This window comes from Rhinoderma darwinii, chromosome 3 (genome assembly GCF_050947455.1).
Source record: "Rhinoderma darwinii isolate aRhiDar2 chromosome 3, aRhiDar2.hap1, whole genome shotgun sequence".
NCBI classification, from domain to species: Eukaryota; Metazoa; Chordata; class Amphibia; order Anura; family Rhinodermatidae; genus Rhinoderma; species Rhinoderma darwinii.
In genome coordinates this window covers 86,588-106,647 of record NC_134689.1, presented here as the reverse complement: position 1 = coordinate 106,647, position 20,060 = coordinate 86,588, and the positions used below count along the sequence as shown (strand labels likewise).

The following is a 20,060-nucleotide window of genomic DNA, read 5'->3' as shown; positions in this document are numbered from 1 at the left end:
GCGGGTCCAGTCCATCAGCCCACAAGCCTGCGTAATTACACCCTCCCTGTGGATCAGACCATTGTCACGCCCCACCCCTTTTATTAGGTTCACCAAGGAATGCTGGGAACTGACATGATATAACTGCAGAATAGTGAGTGCAGCTCTGGAGGTGACTGGAGTATAGGACATGATGTAACAGTAGAATAGTGGCCGCAGCTCTGGAGGTGACTGGAGTATAGGACATGATGTAACAGTAGTGCCCGCAGCTCTGGAGTATAGGTGCCTGCAGCTCTGGAGGTGACTGGAGTATGAAATTATGTAACAGTAGTGGCCGCAGCTCTGGAGGTGACTGGAGTATAGGTGCCCGCAGCTCTGGAGGTGACTGGAGTATAGGACATGATGTAACAGTAGTGCCCGCAGCTCTGGAGGTGACTGGAGTGTAGGACATATTTCTCTTGTATGGGTGATAATTCTGTGTATCGTGTCTTGTAGTGATGGCGTCTTCTATATTTCGTGCTCGGTGATCTACGCCGGGAGGAAGATTTGTCCAGAAGTAAAATCCAGGAACGTTACTGCCGCCAAGTCCTTCTTCTTCTTCTTCAGGGCTGTGTGGGATGAGATGTAAGCTCTTGGGATCAGCGTTCTCCTACTGCTGACCGCTGTGGCTCCAAACAATAATGGTCAGCGGTGAGGGGGTCAGCAGTCAGCGGTGATGGGGTCAGCAGTCAGTGGTGATGGGGTCAGCAGTCAGTGGTGAGGGGGTCAGCAGTCAGTGGTGAGGGGGTCAGCAGTCAGTGGTGAGGGGGTCAGCAGTCAGTGGTGAGGGGGTCAGCAGTCAGTGGTGAGGGGGTCAGCAGTCAGTGGTGAGGGCAGTGGTGAGGGGGTCAGCAGTCAGTGGTGAGGGGGTCAGCAGTCAGTGGTGAGGGGGTCAGCAGTCAGTGGTGAGGGGGTCAGCAGTCAGTGGTGAGGGGGTCAGCAGTCAGTGGTGATGGGGTCAGCAGTCAGTGGTGAGGTGGTCAGCAGTCAGTGGTGAGGGGGTCAGCAGTCAGTGGTGAGGGGGACAGCAGTCAGTGGTGAGGGCAGTGGTGAGGGGGTCAGCAGTCAGTGGTGAGGGCAGTGGTGGGGGGTCAGCAGTCAGTGGTGGGGTGGTCAGTGGTGAGGGGGGTCAGCAGTCAGTGGTGAGGGGGGTCAGCAGTCAGTGGTGAGGGGGGTCAGCAGTCAGTGGTGAGGGGGGTCAGCGGTTAGTGACGTTGGGTCAGTGATGAGGGGTCTGTGGTGAGGGCTAGGCTTGCAGGTGTGCTGGGCAGTGATGAGGGGTCTGTGGTGAGGGCTAGGCTTGCAGGTGTGCGCTGGTCAGTGATGAGGGGTCCTTGGTGAGGGCTAGGCTTGCAGGTGTGCCGGTCAGTGGTGACAGGTCTGTGGTGAGGGCTAGGCTTGCAGGTGTGCTGGTCAGCGGTCCGTGGTGAGGGGTCTGTGGTGAGGGCCAGGCTTGCAGGTGTGCGCTGGTTAGTGGTGAGGGGTCCGTGGTGAGGGCTAGGCTTGCAGGTGTGCCGGTCAGTGGTGAGGGCTAGGCTTGCAGGTGTGCCGGGCAGTGGTGAGGGCTAGGCTTGCAGGTGTGCGCTGGTTAGTGGTGAGGGGTCCGTGGTTGAGGGCTAGGCATGCAGGTGTGCCGGTCAGTGGTGAGGGCTAGGCTTGTAGGTGTGCCGGTCAGTGGTGAGGGGTCCGTGGTGAGGGCTAGGCTTGCAGGTGTGCCGGTCAGTGGTGAGGGCTAGGCTGGCAGGTGTGCACTGGTCAGTGGTGAGGGGTCCGTGGTGAGGGCTATTCTTGTAGGTGTGCCGGGCAGTGGTGAGGGGTCCGTGGTTGAGGGCTAGGCTTGCAGGTGTGCCGGTCAGTGGTCAGTGGTGAGGGGTCCGTGGTGAGGGCTAGGCATGCTGGTGTGCGCTGGTTAGTGATGAGGGGTCCGTGGTGAGGGCTAGGTTTGCAGGTGTGCCGGTCAGTGGTGAGGGCTAGGCTTGCAGGTGTGCCGGTCAGTGGTGAGGGCTAGGCTTGCAGGTGTGCCGGGCAGTGGTGAGGGCTAGGCTTGCAGGTGTGCCAGGCAGTGGTGAGGGCTAGGCTGGCAGGTGTGCACTGGTCAGTGGTGAGGTGAGGTGAGGTGAGGGCTTGCAGGTGTGCCGGTCAGTGGTGAGGGCTAGGCTGGCAGGTGTGCACTGGTCAGTGGTGAGGGGTCCGTGGTGAGGGCTATTCTTGTAGGTGTGCCGGGCAGTGGTGAGGGGTCCGTGGTTGAGGGCTAGGCTTGCAGGTGTGTCGGGCAGTGGTGAGGGGTCCGTGGTTGAGGGCTAGGCTTGCAGGTGTGCCGGTCAGTGGTCAGTGGTGAGGGGTCCGTGGTGAGGGCTAGGCTTGCTGGTGTGCGCCGGTTAGTGATGAAAGGTCCGTGGTGAGGGCTAGGTTTGCAGGTGTGCCGATCAGTGGTGAGGGCTATTCTTGCAGGTGTGCCGGTCAGTGGTGAGGGCTAGGCTTGCAGGTGTGCCGGGCAGTGGTGAGGGCTAGGCTTGCAGGTGTGCCAGGCAGTGGTGAGGGCTAGGCTTGCAGGTGTGCGCTGGTTAGTGGTGAGGGCTAGGCTTGCAGGTGTGCCGGGCAGTGGTGAGAGGTCCGTGGTGAGGGGTCTGTGGCTTGGGCTAGGCTTGCAGGTGTGCCGGTCAGTGGTAAACCTCCAGTTCTTCTTCCTCCATGTTGGACAGGATCAGTTTCCCGGTTTCGGCCTCCTCGCTGCCCTACGAGTCGATGCTGGTGCTGAGAATGTGCACAGTGACCCCCGCGACGCCTCACGGCTCCTTCATCGCCTGGTCCTGCCTTCCCCTCTATTATAACCAGTAAGTTCTTTTAATACTCCCATAGTTCCTCCGGGTTACGTTGCAGTTATTCCGTCCCCTGACACGAGGGTTTTGTTTCCTGACGTAAAAATTTATCGCGTTCATCTTTGTTTATAACTTTTTCCTGAGCAATTAAGACGTAAACCGGAATCGGGGGCGGCGAGAAAGAGGCAGCGTTTATTTATAGGACATTACTCTCCGCCGTCTGTCATGTGAGGATGGGACGTGAAGTAATGGCCACAGCCGCCCCCAGCCGCTAACTCCAATCACAGGCCCATCCCGAATAACCGCCCTGAACCACAAAACCCGCTGTCCGCCGCAGATCAAGCCCCAAATATATGCCCAGAACGGGACGCCAGCGGCAGAGCACGCCCCAAATATATGCCGAAATCCTGCCCCCGGCGGCAGAGCACGGCCCCTCGGCGGCAGAGCACGGCCCCCCGGCGGCAGAGCACGCCCCAAATATATGCCGAAATCCTGCCCCCGGCGGCAGAGCACGGCCCCCCCCCCGGCGGCAGAGCACGGCCCCCCCCCCGGCGGCAGAGCACGGCCCCCCCCCCGGCGGCAGAGCACGGCCCCCCCCCGGCGGCAGAGCACGGCCCCCCCCCGGCGGCAGAGCACGGCCCCCCCCCCCGGCGGCAGAGCACGGCCCCCCCCCCCCCGACGGCAGAGCACGGCCCCCCCCCCCCCGACGGCAGAGCACGGCCCCCCCCCGGCGGCAGAGCACGGCCCCCCCCGGCGGCAGAGCACGGCCCCCCCCCCGGCGGCAGAGCACGGCCCAAGCTGGACTCTGACATACTATCCAGAGTGATTTGGTGACTTTGTTTTTTGCTTTGCGTGTCAATCCGTCCCCACATCCTAATAACAATTAGTGAAAAATGTTCCCCCTTGCGCTCGGAATGACAGTTACATCTGATGCCCCCAAACTGCCCTCACCTGAGAGTCACTTATTATATCAGAAGTAGTATATTATTATATCGCATGTTGTATATTATTATATTGTGTGTTGTATATTATTATATCGCGTGTTGTATATTATTATATCGCGTGTTGTATGTTATTATATTGCGTGTTGTATATTATTATATCGTGTGTTGTATGTTATTATATCGCGTGTTGTATGTTATTATATTGTGTGTTGTATATTATTATATTGCGTGTTGTATATTATTATATTGTGTGTTGTATGTTATTATATCGCGTGTTGTATATTATTATATTGCGTGTTGTATATTATTATATTGCGTGTTGTATATTATTATATCGCGTGTTGTATATTATTATATCGCGTGTTGTATATTATTATATCGCGTGTTGTATATATTATTATATCGCGTGTTGTATATTATTATATCGCGTGTTGTATATTATTATATCGCGTGTTGTATATTATTATATCGCGTGTTGTATATTATTATATTGTGTGTTGTATATTATTATATTGCGTGTTGTATATTATTATATTGCGTGTTGTATATTATTATATTGCGTGTTGTATATATTATTATATTGCGTGTTGTATATTATTATATCGCGTGTTGTATATTATTATATTGCGTGTTGTATATTATTATATTGCGTGTTGTATATTATTATATTGCGTGTTGTATATTATTATATCGCGTGTTGTATATTATTATATTGCGTGTTGTATATATTATTATATCGCGTGTTGTATATTATTATATCGCGTGTTGTATATTATTATATTGCGTGTTGTATATTATTATATTGCGTGTTGTATATTATTATATTGCGTGTTGTATATTATTATATTGCGTGTTGTATATATTATTATATCGCGTGTTGTATATTATTATATCGCGTGTTGTATATTATTATATCGCGTGTTGTATATTATTATATCGCGTGTTGTATATTATTATATTGCGTGTTGTATATTATTATATTGCGTGTTGTATATTATTATATTGCGTGTTGTATATTATTATATTGCGTGTTGTATATTATTATATTGTGTGTTGTATATTATTATATTGCGTGTTGTATATTATTATATTGCGTGTTGTATGTTATTATATCGCGTGTTGTATATTATTATATCGCGTGTTGTATATTATTATATCGCGTGTTGTATATTATTATATCGCGTGTTGTATATTATTATATCGCGTGTTGTATATTATTATATTGCGTGTTGTATATTATTATATTGCGTGTTGTATATTATTATATCGTGTGTTGTATATTATTATATCGCGTGTTGTATATTATTATATTGCGTGTTGTATATTATTATATCGCGTGTTGTATATTATTATATTGCGTGTTGTATATTATTATATCGCGTGTTGTATATTATTATATTGCGTGTTGTATATTATTATATTGTGTGTTGTATATTATTATATTGCGTGTTGTATATTATTATATTGCGTGTTGTATGTTATTATATCGCGTGTTGTATATTATTATATCGCGTGTTGTATATTATTATATTGTGTGTTGTATATTATTATATCGCGTGTTGTATATTATTATATTGTGTGTTGTATATTATTATATCGTGTGTTGTATATTATTATATCGCGTGTTGTATATTATTATATCGTGTGTTGTATATTATTATATCGTGTGTTGTATATTATTATATCGCGTGTTGTATATTATTATATTGCGTGTTGTATATTATTATATTGTGTGTTGTATATTATTATATTGCGTGTTGTATATTATTATATTGTGTGTTGTATATTATTATATTGCGTGTTGTATATTATTATATTGCGTGTTGTATATTATTATATTGTGTGTTGTATATTATTATATCGCGTGTTGTATATTATTATATCGCGTGTTGTATATTATTATATCGCGTGTTGTATATTATTATATTGCGTGTTGTATATTATTATATTGCGTGTTGTATATTATTATATTGCGTGTTGTATATTATTATATCGCGTGTTGTATATTATTATATCGCGTGTTGTATATTATTATATCGCGTGTTGTATATTATTATATTGCGTGTTGTATATTATTATATTGCGTGTTGTATATTATTATATCGTGTGTTGTATATTATTATATCGCGTGTTGTATATTATTATATTGCGTGTTGTATATATTATTATATCGCGTGTTGTATATTATTATATCGCGTGTTGTATGTTATTATATTGCGTGTTGTATATTATTATATTGCGTGTTGTATATTATTATATCGCGTGTTGTATATTATTATATCGCGTGTTGTATATTATTATATCACGTGTTGTATGTTATTATATTGTGTGTTGTATATTATTATATCGCGTGTTGTATATTATTATATCGCGTGTTGTATATTATTATATTGCGTGTTGTATATTATTATATTGTGTGTTGTATATTATTATATTGCGTGTTGTATATTATTATATTGTGTGTTGTATGTTATTATATTGCGTGTTGTATATTATTATATTGCGTGTTGTATATTATTATATTGCGTGTTGTATGTTATTATATCGCGTGTTGTATATTATTATAACGCGTGTTGTATATTATTATATTGCGTGTTGTATATTATTATATCGCGTGTTGTATATTATTATATTGCGTGTTGTATATTATTATATCGCGTGTTGTATATTATTATATTGTGTGTTGTATATTATTATATTGTGTGTTGTATATTATTATATTGCGTGTTGTATATTATTATATTGCGTGTTGTATATTATTATATTGCGTGTTGTATATTATTATATTGTGTGTTGTATATTATTATATTGTGTGTTGTGTTGTATATTATTATATCGTGTGTTGTATATTATTATATTGTGTGTTGTGTTGTATATTATTATATCGTGTGTTGTATATTATTATATCGCGTGTTGTATATTATTATATCGCGTGTTGTATATTATTATATCGTGTGTTGTATATTATTATATCGTGTGTTGTATATTATTATATCGCGTGTTGTATATTATTATATCGCGTGTTGTATATTATTATATCGCGTGTTGTATATTATTATATCGCGTGTTGTATATTATTATATTGCGTGTTGTATATTATTATATCGCGTGTTGTATATTATTATATCGCGTGTTGTATATTATTATATCGCGTGTTGTATGTTATTATATTGCGTGTTGTATATATTATTATATTGTGTTGTATATTATTATATCGCGTGTTGTATATTATTATATCGCGTGTTGTATATTATTATATCGCGTGTTGTATATTATTATATCGCGTGTTGTATATTATTATATCGCGTGTTGTATATTATTATATCGCGTGTTGTATATTATTATATCGCGTGTTGTATATTATTATATCGCGTGTTGTATATTATTATATCGCGTGTTGTATATTATTATATCGCGTGTTGTATATTATTATATCGCGTGTTGTATATTATTATATCGCGTGTTGTATATTATTATATCGCGTGTTGTATATTATTATATCGCGTGTTGTATATTATTATATCGCGTGTTGTATATTATTATATCGCGTGTTGTATATTATTATATCGCGTGTTGTATATTATTATATCGCGTGTTGTATATTATTATATCGCGTGTTGTATATTATTATATTGTGTGTTGTATATTATTATATCGCGTGTTGTATATTATTATATCGCGTGTTGTATATTATTATATTGCGTGTTGTATATTATTATATCGCGTGTTGTATATTATTATATTGCGTGTTGTATATTATTATATCGCGTGTTGTATATTATTATATCGCGTGTTGTATATTATTATATCGCGTGTTGTATATTATTATTATATTGCGTGTTGTATATTATTATATCGCGTGTTGTATATTATTATATCGCGTGTTGTATATTATTATATCGCGTGTTGTATATATTATTATATCGCGTGTTGTATATTATTATATCGCGTGTTGTATATTATTATATTGCGTGTTGTATATTATTATATCGCGTGTTGTATATATTATTATATCGCGTGTTGTATATATTATTATATTGCGTGTTGTATATTATTATATCGCGTGTTGTATATTATTATATCGCGTGTTGTATATTATTATATCGCGTGTTGTATATTATTATATCGCGTGTTGTATATTATTATATCGCGTGTTGTATATTATTATATTGCGTGTTGTATATTATTATATCGCGTGTTGTATATTATTATATTGCGTGTTGTATATTATTATATCGCGTGTTGTATATTATTATATCGCGTGTTGTATATTATTATATTGCGTGTTGTATATTATTATTATATCGCGTGTTGTATATTATTATATTGCGTGTTGTATATTATTATATCGCGTGTTGTATATTATTATATCGCGTGTTGTATATTATTATATCGCGTGTTGTATATTATTATATCGCGTGTTGTATATTATTATATCGCGTGTTGTATATATTATTATATTGCGTGTTGTATATATTATTATATTGTGTGTTGTATATTATTATATTGCGTGTTGTATATTATTATATTGCGTGTTGTATATTATTATTATATTGTGTGTTGTATATTATTATATCGCGTGTTGTATATTATTATATCGCGTGTTGTATATTATTATATTGCGTGTTGTATGTTATTATATTGTGTGTTGTATATTATTATATCGCGTGTTGTATATTATTATATTGTGTGTTGTATATTATTATATCGCGTGTTGTATATTATTATATTGCGTGTTGTATGTTATTATATTGCGTGTTGTATATTATTATATTGTGTGTTGTATATTATTATTATATTGCGTGTTGTATATTATTATATTGCGTGTTGTATATTATTATATTGTGTGTTGTATATTATTATATTGCGTGTTGTATATTATTATATCGCGTGTTGTATATTATTATATCGCGTGTTGTATATTATTCGCGTGTTGTATATTATTATATTGCGTGTTGTATATTATTATATTGCGTGTTGTATATTATTATATTGCGTGTTGTATATTATTATATCGCGTGTTGTATATTATTATATTGCGTGTTGTATATATTATTATATTGCGTGTTGTATATTATTATATCGCGTGTTGTATATTATTATATCGCGTGTTGTATATTATTATATCGCGTGTTGTATATTATTATATCGCGTGTTGTATATTATTATATCGCGTGTTGTATATTATTATATCGCGTGTTGTATATTATTATATTGTGTGTTGTATATTATTATATCGCGTGTTGTATATTATTATATCGCGTGTTGTATATTATTATATCGCGTGTTGTATATTATTATATTGCGTGTTGTATATATTATTATATTGCGTGTTGTATATATTATTATATTGCGTGTTGTATATTATTATATTGCGTGTTGTATGTTATTATATCGCGTGTTGTATATTATTATATTGTGTGTTGTATATATTATTATATTGCGTGTTGTATATTATTATATTGTGTGTTGTATATTATTATATCGCGTGTTGTATATTATTATATCGCGTGTTGTATATTATTATATTGCGTGTTGTATATTATTATATTGCGTGTTGTATATTATTATTATATTGCGTGTTGTATATTATTATATTGTGTGTTGTATATTATTATATTGTGTGTTGTATATTATTATATCGCGTGTTGTATATTATTATATTGCGTGTTGTATATTATTATATCGCGTGTTGTATATTATTATATTGCGTGTTGTATATTATTATATTGTGTGTTGTATATTATTATTATATTGCGTGTTGTATATTATTATATCGCGTGTTGTATATTATTATATTGCGTGTTGTATATTATTATATTGCGTGTTGTATATTATTATATTGCGTGTTGTATATTATTATATTGTGTGTTGTATATTATTATATTGTGTGTTGTATATTATTATATTGCGTGTTGTATATTATTATATTGTGTGTTGTATATTATTATATTGTGTGTTGTATGTTATTATATTGCGTGTTGTATATTATTATATTGCGTGTTGTATATTATTATATCGTGTGTTGTATGTTCGTCTAGTATAACGGACCGTTCTCTTCCTCCAGGCAGATAGTCCGGGGGGAGCTGCTGCTGAACATGATGTCCCACACGGAGCCCCCGCCAGTCATCTCCCCCGCGGCATTCGATGCCTTCCTGCCAACGCTAATAACCGTGCAGGTACTACAACACCCAGAGTATTAATCCTGTAATTACTCTATGGAGGGAGTCCCCGCAAATATAGCTGCATTTTACTGACACATAATACTCCTATATCACCCCCTGTTACTGACACGTAATACTCCTATATCACCTCCTGTTACTGACACGTAATACTCCTATATCACCTCCTGTTACTGACACGTAATACTCCAATATCACCTCCTGTTACTGACGTGTAATACTCCTATATCACCTCCTGTTACTGACACGTAATACTCCTATATCACCTCCTGTTACTGACACGTAATACTCCTATATCACCTCCTGTTACTGACACATAATACTCCTATATCACCTCCTGTTACTGACGTGTAATACTCCTATATCACCCCCTGTTACTGACACGTAATACTCCTATATCACCCCCTGTTACTGACACGTAATACTCCTATATCACCTCCTGTTACTGACGTGTAATACTCCTATATCACCCCCTGTTACTGACACGTAATACTCCTATATCACCTCCTGTTACTGACACATAATACTCCTATATCACCCCCTGTTACTGACACGTAATACTCCTATATCACCACCTGTTACTGACACGTAATACTCCTATATCACCTCCTGTTACTGACACGTAATACTCCTATATCACCTCCTGTTACTGACACGTAATACTCCTATATCACCTCCTGTTACTGACACGTAATACTCCTATATCACCTCCTGTTACTGACACGTAATACTCCAATAATACCTCCTGTTACTGACACGTAATACTCCAATAATACCTCCTGTTACTGACACGTAATACTCCTATATCACCCCCTGTTACTGACGTGTAATACTCCTATATCACCCCCTGTTACTGACGTGTAATACTCCTATATCACCTCATGTTACTGACACATAATACTCCTATATCACCTCCTGTTACTGACGTGTAATACTCCTATATCACCTCCTGTTACTGACACGTAATACTCCTATATCACCTCCTGTTACTGACACGTAATACTCCTATATCACCTCCTGTTACTGACACGTAATACTCCTATATCACCTCCTGTTACTGACACGTAATACTCCTATATCACCTCCTGTTACTGACACGTAATACTCCTATATCACCTCCTGTTACTGACACATAATACTCCTATATCACCTCCTGTTAGTTGATGGGTGTAGTGTCGGTCCGGTGTAGTTGACGGGTGTAGTGTCGGTCCGATGTAGTGTCGGTCCGGTGTCGTTGACGGGTGTAGTGTCGGTCCGGTGTAGTTGATGGGTGTAGCGTCGGTCCGGTGTAGCGTCGGTCCGGTGTAGTTGATGGGTGTAGCGTCGGTCCGGTGTAGTTGATGGGTGTAGCGTCGGTCCGGTGTAGTTGATGGGTGTAGCGTCGGTCCGGTGTAGTGGGGGGGTGTAGCGTCGGTCCAGTGTAGTTGATGGGTGTAGCGTCGGTCCGGTGTAGTTGATGGGTGTAGCGTCGGTCTGGTGTAGTTGATGGGTGTAGTGTCGGTCCGGTGTAGTTGATGGGTGTAGCGTCGGTCCGGTGTAGTTGATGGGTGTAGCGTCGGTCTGGTGTAGTTGACGGGTGTAGTGTCGGTCCAGTGTAGTTGACGGGTGTAGCGTCGGTCCGGGGTAGTTGATGGGTGTAGCGTCGATCCGGTGTAGTTGAGGGGTCTAGCGTCGGTCCGGTGTAGTTGATGGGTGTAGTGTCTCTCCGGTGTAGTTGAGGGGTGTAGTTGATGGGTGTAGTGTCGGTCCGGTGTAGTTGATGGGCGTAGTGTCGGTCCGGTGTAGTTGAGGGGTCTAGTGTCGGTCTGGTGTAGTTGAGGGGTCTAGTGTCGGTCCGGTGTAGTTGATGGGTGTAGTGTCGGTCCGGTGTAGTTGATGGGTGTAGTGTCGGTCCGGTGTAGTTGATGGGTGTAGTGTCGGTCCGGTGTAGTGTCGGTCCGGTGTAGTGTCGGTCCGGTGTAGTTGAGGGGTCTAGTGTCGGTCCGGTGTAGTTGAGGGGTCTAGTGTCGGTCCGGTGTAGTTGATAGGTGTAGTGTCGGTCCGGTGTAGTTGATGGGTGTAGTGTCGGTCCGGTGTAGTTGATGGGTGTAGTGTCGGTCCGGTGTAGTGGAGGGGTGTAGTGTCGGTCCGGTGTAGTTGATGGGTGTAGTGTCGGTCCGGTGTAGTTGATGGGTGTAGTGTCGGTCCGGTGTAGTTGATGGGTGTAGTGTCGGTCCGGTGTAGTTGATGGGTGTAGTGTCGGTCCGGTGTAGTTGATGGGTGTAGTGTCGGTCCGGTGTAGTTGATGGGTGTAGTGTCGGTCCGGTGTAGTTGATGGGTGTAGTGTCGGTCCGGTGTAGTGTCGGTCCGGTGTAGTGTCGGTCCGGTGTAGTATGAATCTCTTCTCTCTGTGGATCGCTGTGATCGCCGTGTCCGGTGTAGTTGATGGGTGTAGTGTCGGTCCGGTGTAGTTGATGGGTGTAGTGTCGGTCCGGTGTAGTTGATGGGTGTAGTGTCGGTCCGGTGTAGTTGATGGGTGTAGTGTCGGTCTGGTGTATTGGAGGGGTGTAGTGTCGGTCCGGTGTAGTTGATGGGTGTAGTGTCTGTGTAGTGTCGGTCCTGTGTAGTGTCGGTCCTGTGTAGTGTCGGTCCGGTGTAGTTGATGGGTGTAGTGTCGGTCCTGTGTAGCGTCGGTCCGGTGTAGTTGATGGGTGTAGCGTCGGTCCGGTGTAGTTGATGGGTGTAGCGTCGGTCCGGTGTAGTTGATGGGTGTAGCGTCGGTCCGGTGTAGTGGGGGGGTGTAGCGTCGGTCCAGTGTAGTTGATGGGTGTAGCGTCGGTCCGGTGTAGTTGATGGGTGTAGCGTCGGTCTGGTGTAGTTGATGGGTGTAGCGTCGGTCCGGTGTAGTTGATGGGTGTAGCGTCGGTCCGGTGTAGTTGATGGGTGTAGCGTCGGTCTGGTGTAGTTGACGGGTGTAGTGTCGGTCCAGTGTAGTTGACGGGTGTAGCGTCGGTCCGGGGTAGTTGATGGGTGTAGCGTCGATCCGGTGTAGTTGAGGGGTCTAGCGTCGGTCCGGTGTAGTTGATGGGTGTAGTGTCTCTCCGGTGTAGTTGATGGGTGTAGTGTCGGTCCGGTGTAGTTGATGGGTGTAGTGTCGGTCCGGTGTAGTTGAGGGGTCTAGTGTCGGTCCGGTGTAGTTGATGGGTGTAGTGTCGGTCCGGTGTAGTTGATGGGTGTAGTGTCGGTCCGGTGTAGTGGAGGGGTGTAGTGTCGGTCCGGTGTAGTTGATGGGTGTAGTGTCGGTCCGGTGTAGTTGATGGGTGTAGTGTCGGTCCGGTGTAGTTTATGGGTGTAGTGTCGGTCCGGTGTAGTTGATGGGTGTAGTGTCGGTCCGGTGTAGTTGATGGGTGTAGTGTCGGTCCGGTGTAGTTGATGGGTGTAGTGTCGGTCCGGTGTAGTGTCGGTCCGGTGTAGTGTCGGTCCGGTGTAGTGTCGGTCCGGTGTAGTTGAGGGGTCTAGTGTCGGTCCGGTGTAGTTGAGGGGTCTAGTGTCGGTCCGGTGTAGTTGATGGGTGTAGTGTCGGTCCGGTGTAGTTGATGGGTGTAGTGTCGGTCCGGTGTAGTTGATGGGTGTAGTGTCGGTCCGGTGTAGTGGAGGGGTGTAGTGTCGGTCCGGTGTAGTTGATGGGTGTAGTGTCGGTCCGGTGTAGTTGATGGGTGTAGTGTCGGTCCGGTGTAGTTGATGGGTGTAGTGTCGGTCCGGTGTAGTTGATGGGTGTAGTGTCGGTCCGGTGTAGTTGATGGGTGTAGTGTCGGTCCGGTGTAGTTGATGGGTGTAGTGTCGGTCCGGTGTAGTTGATGGGTGTAGTGTCGGTCCGGTGTAGTTGATGGGTGTAGTGTCGGTCCGGTGTAGTTGAGGGGTCTAGTGTCGGTCCGGTGTAGTTGAGGGGTCTAGTGTCGGTCCGGTGTAGTTGAGGGGTCTAGTGTCGGTCCGGTGTAGTTGAGGGGTCTAGTGTCGGTCCGGTGTAGTTGATAGGTGTAGTGTCGGTCCGGTGTAGTTGATGGGTGTAGTGTCGGTCCGGTGTAGTTGATGGGTGTAGTGTCGGTCCGGTGTAGTTGATGGGTGTAGTGTCGGTCCGGTGTAGTTGATGGGTGTAGTGTCGGTCCGGTGTAGTTGATGGGTGTAGTGTCGGTCTGGTGTATTGGAGGGGTGTAGTGTCGGTCCGGTGTAGTTGATGGGTGTAGTGTCGGTCCTGTGTAGTGTCGGTCCTGTGTAGTGTCGGTCCTGTGTAGTGTCGGTCCTGTGTAGTGTCGGTCCGGTGTAGTTGATGGGTGTAGTGTCGGTCCTGTGTAGTGTCGGTCCGGTGTAGTTGATGGGCGTAGTGTCGGTCCGGTGTAGTTGAGGGGTGTAGTGTCTGTCCGGTGTATTTGATGGGCGTAGTGTCTGTCCGGTGTAGTTGATGGGCGTAGTGTCTGTCCGGTGTAGTTGATGGGTGTAGTGTCGGTCCTGTGTAGTGTCGGTCCGGTGTAGTTGATGGGCGTAGTGTCGGTCCGGTGTAGTTGAGGGGTGTAGTGTCTGTCCGGTGTATTTGATGGGCGTAGTGTCTGTCCGGTGTAGTTCATGGGTGTAGTGTCGGTCCGGTGTAGTTGATGGGTGTAGTGTCGGTCCTGTGTAGTGTCGGTCCGGTGTAGTGTCGGTCCGGTGTAGTATGAATCTCTTCTCTCTGTGGATCGCTGTGACCGCCGTGTCCGGTGATGTTTTGCAGGTGGATTTCCCGGATCGCTGTCACGTATTTCAGAGGCCGGTGCCGGAGGAGACGTCGTGTGACGCGGGCGGTGAGAATCCGGCGCTGCCGCTCCACGCCCTGGCGCCTCGCTGCTCTCTGCTCCTGTAAGCCGCCTCATCGCTTCTCATGGTCCCGGTAATGTGTGGGGTCTCTTGTCGGTCTCCGCGCTCGTACGCTGCTAGTAACGGGGGGTCCTGGGGGTCCGGACGCTCCCGTTGTGTAGATGACCAGACGTTTCTTAGTTCTGTGTCTGGGAAAGCTGGGTGACAACCAATATGGCCGGCGTTACAGCTCCCGTGGGGTAGTCACCCAGCTTTCCCAGGCTCCCGGCCGTTGCTGGTCTCTAGGGGGGGTGTAACGTTCAGGATCCCTGGAAAGCTGGGTACGTGGCGGGTGACGCCTCCTCTTCCTTCCTCAGGGTCTCGGAGGTGGACAAGCAGTGTCTGTGGCATTACCGGCGATGCCCCCACAAGCCCCCCAACATCCTGGCCCTGATCCTCGGCAGCGCCCCCGGCTGGGACCCGCCCTCTATCGCCGCCATGTACCGCGTGCTGCAGGACTGGACCTTCTCCGGACCCCTGGAGGCGCTGGGACTGCTGAGTCCGTGGTGAGGTCTCCTGATGAACACCGCAGGGGCTTACCTCAGCTGCTGCAGAACCTCTTTATTTTAGAGGGAGGGTCGGGGGAGGCTCTCTCCTCGGTTTCCGCTTCACTCTCCGCTTTTTTTTTCAGCTTTTCAGACGAGACTGTCCGCGCCGCCGCGTGCCGGGAGATGGAGCGGCTGTCAAGTGATGAACTACTGATGTTCCTTCCGCAGCTCGTCCAGGTAAGATCACCCCCATCATCCGCAATGCATGGCTCGTAGACTTTCTATTCTTCACCACCTCTGCTTTCTGTCAGCGAATGGCAGCAGGACAAGGTCTGGGTGGTTCCCAGTCACTGACAGTAAGCAGAGATCCTGTTGGCTGCCGGTCCGTCACTCAGCGCCGCGCTCTCTCCCCGCAGGCGGTGAAGTTTGAGTGGCGTCTGGATAGCGCTTTGGCGCGGCTCCTCCTCCACCGGTCCCTGCAGAGCATTCAGGTGGCGCACAGATTGTACTGGTGAGCGGCGCTGGCGTGGGGGGCGGGGCTTACACATGTCCGGTCACAACCGCAGGCGCTGCGCCTGAAAAACATCCGATCCAACGTGATAAAGAAACGGTGACTGGGGCGCTGCCGCCCGTAACAACCAATCACGTCGCTGCTCTCATTCTCAAAGCTGCAATCTGATTGGTTGATATAAGAATCTCATTCCTGACGTTCAGTGATTGCGTAAATAAAACCGCATCGTGTATCTAATCTGAGTATCTAATCCTGCATCCACCGAGTTCCTGCACAATTTGGATACACTGGATTAGATGCACTGGGTTCCTGTGGGGTTACATGCGCTTGTCGAGATACCTGCAAGGTTAGATACGCCCGGTTCCTGTGGGGTTAGATACGCCCGGTGCCTGCAAGGTTAGATCCGCCCGGTTCCTGTGGGGTTAGATACGCCCGGTGCCTGCAAGGTTAGATCCGCCCGGTTCCTGTGGGGTTAGATACGGCCGGTTCCTGTGGGGTTAGGTACGGCCGGTTCCTGTGGGGTTAGATACGGCCGGTTCCTGTGGGGTTAGATACGGCCGGTTCCTATGGGGTTAGGTACGGCCGGTTCCTGTGGGGTTAGGTACGGCCGGTTCCTGTGGGGTTAGATACGGCCTTGGCCTGTGGGATTAGATACGGCCAGTTCCTGTGGGGTTAGATACAGCCGGTTCCTATGGGGTTAGATACGGCCTTGGCCTGTGGGATTAGATACGCCCGGTTCCTGTGGGGTTAGATACAGCCGGTTCCTGTGGGGTTAGATACGGCCGGTTCCTGTGGGGTTAGATACGCCCGGTTCCTGTGGGGTTAGATACGGCCGGTTCCTGTGGGGTTAGATACGGCCGGTTCCTGTGGGGTTAGATACGGCCGGTTCCTGTGGGGTTAGATACGGCCGGTTCCTGTGGGGTTAGATACGGCCGGTTCCTGTGGGGTTAGATACGCCCGGTTCCTGTGGGGTTAGATACGGCCGGTTCCTGTGGGGTTAGATACGGCCGGTTCCTGTGGGGTTAGATACGGCCGGTTCCTGTGGGGTTAGATACGGCCGGTTCCTGTGGGGTTAGATACGGCCGGTTCCTGTGGGGTTAGATACGGCCGGTTCCTGTGGGGTTAGATACGGCCGGTTCCTGTGGGGTTAGATACGCCCGGTTCCTGTGGGGTTAGATACGGCCGGTTCCCGTGGGGTTAGATACGGCCGGTTCCCGTAGGGTTAGATACGGCCGGTTCCTGTAGGGTTAGATACGGCCGGTTCCCGTAGGGTTAGATACCCCAGTTCCTGTATGATTGTGCCGCTCCTTTGCCCCCCCAGGCTGCTGGCAGATGGCGCCTCGGGCCCTCATTATCAGGCTTGGTATCGGCGGCTCCTGGACGCCCTCCAGCGCTGCACCGGCCGAGCCGTCAGCGAACAAATCTCCAGAGAAACGCGACTCCTGAAAATCCTCAAAGATGTCGCAGAAAAGGTGAAGAATTCTCCGGAGGACAAGAGACAGGTGGGTGCGCAGGGGGAGTGGACTGTAGTGTGACGGACCCAGGAGATCAGCTGTCCACCATACTTTATAATACCAGCATCCAGGTCCCTCCCCCATCATGTGCCGGTCACTCTGTGAACATCTCCACATACAAAACCAAGTTTCCCTTAAGATGCCAAATGAGCGGCAGCCGCCCCCGGGCGCAGAGTTCCTGGCGCCGCCGCCGCACAACGCTCCGGGGGAGATCACACCAGATGTTGGGGATTTTCCTGCAATTTCTTTTCATCGGATTAACTGAGATATAAACAACTTGTATCCGGTGAGGAAACGGCAGAATCGTGACTGCAGCTCCGGATGTGACTGGAGTGTAAGACATGTAACAGCAGAATACTGAGTGCAGCTCTGGAAGTGACTGGAGTATACGACATGATGTAACTGCAAACGGTACATCCAGAGGGTTCCCTGGCACTCTTGTCGTCTGCTCTTGGCACACAAAGGGTCACAAACAGGGGGGGGGGGGGGGGTATCTGTGACGTCTCTGTCTGTGTGAACAAACTCAAAAGATTATTTCCCTGCAGGAAGCTCTGAAGCTCGGACTCCACGACATCGACCGATTCTTTGAAGAAGTTGGAGATTGTCGCCTTCCCCTGGACCCTGCGATTGTTGTGAAAGGAATTGTCAGAGAAGTGAGGACAGGAGATGATGGGAGTATTTGTATGTACAGATGACGTAAATGAGCAGAATAGTGAGTGCAGCTCTGGAGTATAATACAGGATATAACTCAGGATCAGTACAGGATAAGTAATGTAATGTATGTACACAGTGACTCCACCAGCAGAATAGTGAGTGCAGCTCTGGAGTATAATGCAGGATGTAACTCAGGATCAGTACAGGATAAGTAATGTATGTACAGAGTGACTCCACCAGCAGAATAGTGAGTGCAGCTCTGGAGTATAATACAGGATATAACTCAGGATCAGTACAGGATAAGTAATGTAATGTAATGTACACAGTGACTCCACCAGCAGAATAGTGAGCGCAGCTCTGGGGTATAATACAGGATGTAACTCAGGATCAGTACAGGATAAGTAATGTAATGTATGTACACAGTGACTCCACCAGCAGAATAGTGAGTGCAGCTCTGGAGTATAATACAGGATATAACTCAGGATCAGTACAGGATAAGTAATGTAATGTATGTACACAGTGACTCCACCAGCAGAATAGTGAGCGCAGCTCTGGAGTATAATACAGGATATAACTCAGGATCAGTACAGGATAAGTAATGTAATGTATGTACACAGTGACTCCACCAGCAGAATAGTGAGTGCAGCTCTGGAGTATAATACAGGATATAACTCAGGATCAGTACAGGATATGTAATGTATGTACACAGTGACTCCACCAGCAGAATAGTGAGTGCAGCTCTGGAGTATAATACAGGATGTAACTCAGGATCAGTACAGGATAAGTAATGTAATGTATGTACACAGTGACTCCACCAGCAGAATAGTGAGCGCAGCTCTGGGGTATAATACAGGATGTAACTCAGGATCAGTACAGGATAAGTAATGTAATGTATGTACACAGTGACTCCACCAGCAGAATAGTGATTGTAGCTCTGGAGTATAATACAGGATGTAACTCAGGATCAGTACAGGATAAGTAATGTATGTACACAGTGACTCCACCAGCAGAATAGTGAGTGCAGCTCTGGAGTATAATACAGGATATAACTCAGGATCAGTACAGGATAAGTAATGTAATGTATGTACACAGTGACTCCACCAGCAGAATAGTGAGTGCAGCTCTGGAGTATAATACAGGATATAACTCAGGATCAGTACAGGATAAGTAATGTATGTATGTACACAGTGACTCCTCCAGCAGAATAGTGATTGTAGCTCTGGAGTATAATACAGGATATAACTCAGGATCAGTACAGGATAAGTAATGTAATGTATGTACACAGTGACTCCACCAGCAGAATAGTGATTGTAGCTCTGGAGTATAATACAGGATGTAACTCTGGATCAGTACAGGATAAGTAATGTAATGTATATACACAGTGACTCCACCAGCAGAATAGTGAGTGCAGCTCTGGAGTATAATACAGGATGTAACTCAGGATCAGTACAGGATAAGTAATGTAATGTATGTACACAGTGACTCCACCAGCAGAATAGTGAGTGCAGCTCTGGAGTATAATACAGGATGTAACTCAGGATCAGTACAGGATAAGTAATGTATGTACACAGTGACTTCACCAGCAGAATAGTGAGTGCAGCTCTGGAGTATAATACAGGATGTAACTCAGGATCAGTACAGGATAAGTAATGTATGTACACAGTGACTCCACCAGCAGAATAGTGAGTGCAGCTCTGGAGTATAATACAGGATATAACTCAGGATCAGTACAGGATAAGTAATGTAATGTATGTACACAGTGACTCCACCAGCAGAATAGTGATTGTAGCTCTGGAGTATAATACAGGATATAACTCAGGATCAGTACAGGATAAGTAATGTAATGTATGTACACAGTGACTCCACCAGCAGAATAGTGATTGTAGCTCTGGAGTATAATACAGGATGTAACTCTGGATCAGTACAGGATAAGTAATGTAATGTATATACACAGTGACTCCACCAGCAGAATAGTGAGTGCAGCTCTGGAGTATAATACAGGATGTAACTCAGGATCAGTACAGGATAAGTAATGTAATGTATGTACACAGTGACTCCACCAGC

The 20,060-nt window shown here is 45.5% G+C and overlaps 1 protein-coding gene across 1 annotated transcript in view; it reads left to right on the top strand.

Annotated features, from left to right (window-relative positions):
* Positions 1 to 378: 378 nt before the first annotated feature.
* PIK3C2G (phosphatidylinositol-4-phosphate 3-kinase catalytic subunit type 2 gamma) overlaps positions 379 to 20,060 on the top strand; it is a 60,591-nt gene continuing 40,909 nt past the window's right edge. The window contains exons 1-10 of the mRNA XM_075855594.1: positions 379 to 383; positions 475 to 603; positions 2,721 to 2,852; positions 9,849 to 9,960; positions 14,708 to 14,832; positions 15,147 to 15,335; positions 15,461 to 15,554; positions 15,734 to 15,828; positions 17,150 to 17,330; positions 17,888 to 17,995. Coding sequence (XP_075711709.1) covers positions 379 to 383; positions 475 to 603; positions 2,721 to 2,852; positions 9,849 to 9,960; positions 14,708 to 14,832; positions 15,147 to 15,335; positions 15,461 to 15,554; positions 15,734 to 15,828; positions 17,150 to 17,330; positions 17,888 to 17,995 — 1,170 coding nt within the window. The remainder of the gene's footprint in view (positions 384 to 474; positions 604 to 2,720; positions 2,853 to 9,848; positions 9,961 to 14,707; positions 14,833 to 15,146; positions 15,336 to 15,460; positions 15,555 to 15,733; positions 15,829 to 17,149; positions 17,331 to 17,887; positions 17,996 to 20,060) is intronic.